Source organism: Stegastes partitus, unplaced genomic scaffold (assembly GCF_000690725.1).
Source record: "Stegastes partitus isolate 25-593 unplaced genomic scaffold, Stegastes_partitus-1.0.2 Scaffold669, whole genome shotgun sequence".
Taxonomy (NCBI): Eukaryota; Metazoa; Chordata; class Actinopteri; family Pomacentridae; genus Stegastes; species Stegastes partitus.
Genome location: NW_007578400.1, coordinates 250,050 through 255,317, shown reverse-complemented (window position 1 = coordinate 255,317; position 5,268 = coordinate 250,050). Strand labels below are relative to the sequence as shown.

The 5,268-nt window shown below is 47.0% G+C and overlaps 1 protein-coding gene across 1 annotated transcript in view; it reads left to right on the top strand.

The window, feature by feature from the left end:
- The first annotated feature begins 1,528 nt into the window (after positions 1-1,528).
- tbx15 (T-box transcription factor 15) overlaps positions 1,529-5,268 on the top strand; it is a 34,999-nt gene continuing 31,259 nt past the window's right edge. The window contains exon 1 of the mRNA XM_008290371.1: positions 1,529-1,890. Within this exon, the coding sequence (XP_008288593.1) occupies positions 1,704-1,890 (187 nt within the window). The 5' untranslated portion in view covers positions 1,529-1,703. The remainder of the gene's footprint in view (positions 1,891-5,268) is intronic.

Genomic DNA, 5,268 nt, shown 5'->3' with positions numbered 1-5,268 from the left:
GACTAAACCTGCAGCAGCAGCTCTCTGACTTCGGGCCTTTTCTCTGCGGATCCTCTGACGGGTCAAAGCAGCAGCGATCCTCCGCCGCTCTCTCTGCTCCTCTCGTCGCTTCGTTTTGCCGCTGACTGAGTGGAAATGTGCAAAGTATTTCCCCCCCTGCGGCACAAGCTGATCAGCCTCTCCTCTCCTCTCCGGCCTGCGCGCCTCCAGGCCTGCGGACGATCACATGCTGCTCAGAGAGAAATCTGCGCGCAGAGCCGCCTTTAGAGCAGAACACAGACCAGGAGCGGTTCTTATTAATTAGCCCACGATTAGAGTCATTATTTAATGATCCATGTTGTAATTTAACTGTAATATTTAGCTGCACAAGTTTCTCATATTTACTGGCGTTGCTTTTATTATTATTATAATTATTTTGCATTTGTGGAAAATTCTGAACTCTTTTAGTTTTTATTCTGTCGACCCGGTTTGTTTTGTGACTTTAATTATCAGTCAGTTAATCGAACCAGTAATTAGGTTTCATCTCATTCGAAGCTCGTTGAGTTTATTTTATTTTTGTCTCGTGTGTGTTTGGATCCTGAACGTGGCAGTAGCTGAGCTCACGGCTCCACTGGTGGCTGAATGAAGGCAGCATGTTGAGAAATGCTGCGTGTTTTAATCAGAAACCTGATTTTCTGCTGAACCACGTTAGAATTTGTTTATTACATTTTATAACTTTATTTTTTTTTCTGTCCCAACCTGCAGATCCTCTGAATCAAACCCTCGGTGAGCCTGAGAGCTTCAGCCCGTAATCTTCTCTCTCCGTTTTTTTTTTTGTTTGTTTGTTTTTTCTGTTCCGTCGCGCGCAGCCCGGAGCTCGGCCCACCTGTCCGGCCTGAGCGGCGGCGCTGCTCGGCCTCCTCAGCTGTCCACCCTGAAGCCGTGAACGTGCCTTTTGCTGCAGTCCCTGGTAATGAAGGAATCAGACGCTCAGGGACAAATGTTGGCCTGACTCAGGGATGGAGGCCTCAGAGGGAACCTGGACCTGGACGGTGAAGCTCAGAGGAGACGTGAAGCTGCAGATCAGAGTGTAAGATGGAAACTGTGGAGCTGCTGAGGTCAGTGAACGCATCACTGGGTCTAAACCGTTTTATTGTTTGTTGCTGTGTTTGCAGTGAAATGCGCCTTTAATCCAGATGTAGGTGCAGCAGCAGGAACACACCGACACATGTTTCCACAGGATTCATTTTGGAGTCGCTGCTCCTCTTCCAGGACGTGCGGCTCCTCCGGCCCTCATTGGACCAAACTCTTCGTCCCGTCGTCGCTCCTCGCCTCTGATTGGACGCCGAAGTTTGACAGCAGCAGCGGCCCCGCCCCTTGTGCGCCCGAAAAAAACTCCTTCCAGAAGTGAGTATCAATCAGAGAGAAGTTCGGGGGACAGAAAGAGAAAAAGAAAGACGCGGAGAGGAAGCGACAGAAAAACTCACTAAATCCTCCGGACTCGGTCGCGCGCTGCCGGGATGGCCCAGTCCGCCTCCGACAGTCTGACGCCGCGTTTCTAGTCACAGTTGGATTACTTTGGACACTTGGTGAGTCTCCGCTGTAAACACTGAGTCGTTTTTTCCCTTTTTTTTCTTCTTCTTTTTTCTGGTTTCGCTGGGCTGCGGTGGACGGACGGAGTGGGTTTTTCGCCGCGTCCCCCCTGCGGGTGGATTCTGAGAGAAATGAGTGAGAGGAGGCGATCTGCCGCAGCTCTGAGCTCGAGAGCCCACGCTTTTTCCGTGGAAGCCCTGATCGGCTCCAACAAGAAGAGGAAGCTGCGGGACTGGGAGGAGAAGGAGCTGGAGTTGTCCATGGAGAGCCTCGCCACGGACGGAGAGGACCCGGCGCACTGTCTGGATATGGACCCGGGTCAGTCTAAGTCCGGATCAATGTCCCGAGTCAAAACACGGCTCCGCGCTCCGTGACCCGGCCCACGGCAGGCTCCGTGTCACCGTGGAGCCTTTTGGTTTCTACGCAGCCTGTGTTGGTGCAGCAGCGGTAGAGTGAGCGGCGCTGAGCAGAACCGAGCTCGGGCCTGCGGAGCCACGCGTTTGGCGCACTGACAGAAATATGGCGCAAAATTCATTTTCCTCAAAAGGAGCCAATTTGCATCAGGAACAGATCAAAGAGAGAAAATCTTAATGAGCCTGTAGAGCCAGGCTGAGTGCTGGCCGTCATGGCGGGCCGCGGGTCGCCTTGTTTTGACTCCGGACTGGATTCAAGGTTCGAAACAACAAAAAGTCAGAACACTGTAAAGCGCAGCGCAGCGCTCTGTTTGTTTTCAGCGTGAATTTGGCTTCAGGCCTCCAGAGACGAAAGAAAGCACTTCATCCACATATGAGGAGGAACTAATGCGCAGAATTTAACACCGAACGCGTTTGTCTCTGGCAGCAGTTTGGCGCTCAGAGAAGCTTTAAACTAAAAAATAAATATTAGATCATTGTTATAAAAGGTGTCAGCAGCTTAAAGATGTAAGAAACCAACAGTTAGAGTAAAAACCTGCGCGTAAAATGTCAAAACCAGCAACACGCCGCTTCAGTGGATGAGCGAGAAAAAAACAATCTGAAAAAAAATATAAAAAACAGAAACAAAAAAACTAAAATGTCATTTTCAGATGAAGTAAAACAAATTATAGAAGTTATAATTTAAAAGGTGATAATAATTAGCTGTTGAGGTTGTTTTTTATTTGTTTTCTTGGTGAGAAATCTGCGATGAGGCGATTTTTGAAAAACATTTTTTTGGAACAACAATTTCTATGTGAGCAGTTAAATCATATTTTATTTATTTATGATTCATTTAAAGCTTATTTTTTTTCATCAGTTTAAGCTTTAATTATTTTTATAGCATACCAGCTCAGCAGTACTGCAGCATTAATATTAGTATGCAGCACATTTACTTCATGACACGAGTGATCAAATATTCTGGCTGCTGCTGGTTTGGATTTAACTTCATCGCTTCAGTGTTTGGACACAGAATTAAACCTGCTGAGGAACAACTTTAGCATCAGATATGAGACTTTAAAGCAACTTTTAAACGTCGCTTTATGTTCTGACATTTTATTTTGCTGGTAAATTCAAGATAATTCAGTCCGAACATTCTAACAAATAATGTTTCTGAAGACTGACGATGAAAAAACGTTCCGCTTAATTTAAAGATGTTTAATTCTAATTAAAATATGTGAATCCAGATGATGCTAAAGGCGCCTTAGATCTTATTTTAAAAGTGTAAAAACAGACAGAAGTGATGTTTCCAGACCTCTCCGTGCTGCTCAGACGCTCCGAGGCCGACGCTGCAGTTTGACCTTTGCGCCTTTACGCACGGCTCCTCTCCACCAGCACCGGGTGTAAAAGGCACAAAAGCGCAAAACTTTCAAAAACAAAAACACGGAGAGAGAAAAAAGATGTGAGCTCCTGGAGGGTCTGAGCAGGGGGGTTTAGTCCCAGCAGCTCTCATGGGAAGCTCGTTGTTAAAGTGCAGGACTGTCTGCGCTGCGGTTAAACGAGGAGCTTAAACCGAACGTTGATTACAAGCAGCCTGTTTGTGCGCTTGTTTTCTTTAAAAAGGGCAAAGATAATCAGCAGAATTAAAGCTTAGACATCATTAGACAAGCCTGCAGACTTTTTTTTTTTAAATCTTGTTTTGGCTCAGTGGGACAGAAAAGTCTTTACGTCCATCCTCTCCTGACTGAATGAGCCGAACAGTTCCCGGTTCCCGTCGCCCCCCTCCGGTCCCGCTCATTAGCAGCCGGGTTCCTGGCAGGTTCAGCGCGTCCTGCTCGGGTCCTAAAGCCTCCGCTGTGGCGCGTTGGACGGCGGTGACCGAGAACAGCGAGTCTCTGTGGTCAGATTATGTGGCTTTTAGAGGAATCCTGAACGGAGCGGTTTTTATTTTTACTCAACTCGAGGCGAAGCTGGAAGCCGGCTGCTCGTATAACACGTTTATTAGCCTCAGAGACAAGGGCAGGACTGAGAAACCGAAGCGGGCCGCATTAACTGGCGGCCTGGAGGAGCTCAGCAGTTCACAAAAGCTGCTGCGGCCTCACACGTTTATCCATCTGGACGGAAAAAAGAAGATTAAACTCGTTTATTCATTTATCGAAGGTCTGGTTTGACTTTTACGCACGATTCTCCCCAAACCTCCCGAACTCGTGTCCGTTAGAATCTGTCCGAACGCTGCTGCTGTGTTTGTCTGAAGAGTTTCTAACAGAGACATGAGCAGGACTGAAGCTTTTACTGCCTGAGTCTCCATCAGCGAGCAAACAGGTGCTGGATGCAGCAGCTCTCTGGTTTCAGAACCCCGCGTTAGAGTCACCTTCAGAACTGCTCATTATCACATGATCTGCTTCGCTGGCTGCTTTAAATGCTGCATATTCTCAGGCTTCTTTCCCAAATGTTCAAATCTGAAACAACAAACAGGAGCTGTGCAGACGCTTCTCAGCAGGTTTCACTGGTTCCAGCTTCATATTCGGTGTTTTTCTCTGAATGTTTTTGGCTTCAAATGTTTGAAAACGTGGAAACTCCGCCACGTCCAGAGTTCTGCTCAGCAAACACACGAAGCATCCACAAGATCTGCTGTTGCTCCTCTAACGGAGGAAACATTTATTTTTACTCTCAAAATCTAAATCTCACACCTGTTAGAACAACACAGTTCGCTCCGCGTGTGTTTAAATGATTAGTTCATGGATTCGGTTTTTCTTTTGCATAAATAACAATTTCACCATAAATTGCTGCAGGAAAAAAAACACAAATCGGTGCCTGGAGATGACACCAGCAGGCAGGAAGTCAAAGTGTTTGATGGTTAAAAATGTTCCTGCTGAACTTCACACTGAAATGAAAGCAGCTACACACAGCTGCGCGTCACACTCACGACAGAAGCGATTCCGCCTAAATGTCCAACAACAAGACGATTCAAACAGAAAATGTGTGTTTGAATCCTCAGCAGCGCGGCTTTAACAGCAGCAGAGCTTCTCAGGAGATGTTTGGTTCACGGCGGCCTGAAGCGACAACATGAGAAACAGCAGCGACTCCATCAGACAGACCAATTAGTGGCCAAAGAGCGACGCTGGTCGCTTTAATGAGGCCTGAGCTGATCAGCAACCGCAAGATCTGTGTGTGTGTGTGTGTGTGTGTGTGTGTGTGTGTGTGTGTGTGTGTGTGTGTGTGTGTGTGTGTGTGTGTGTGTCAGGACGGGGTTCTGCTGGTTTTGCTCATTTCTTGTTGGTTTTTATTTACATTTATTTATTTTGAG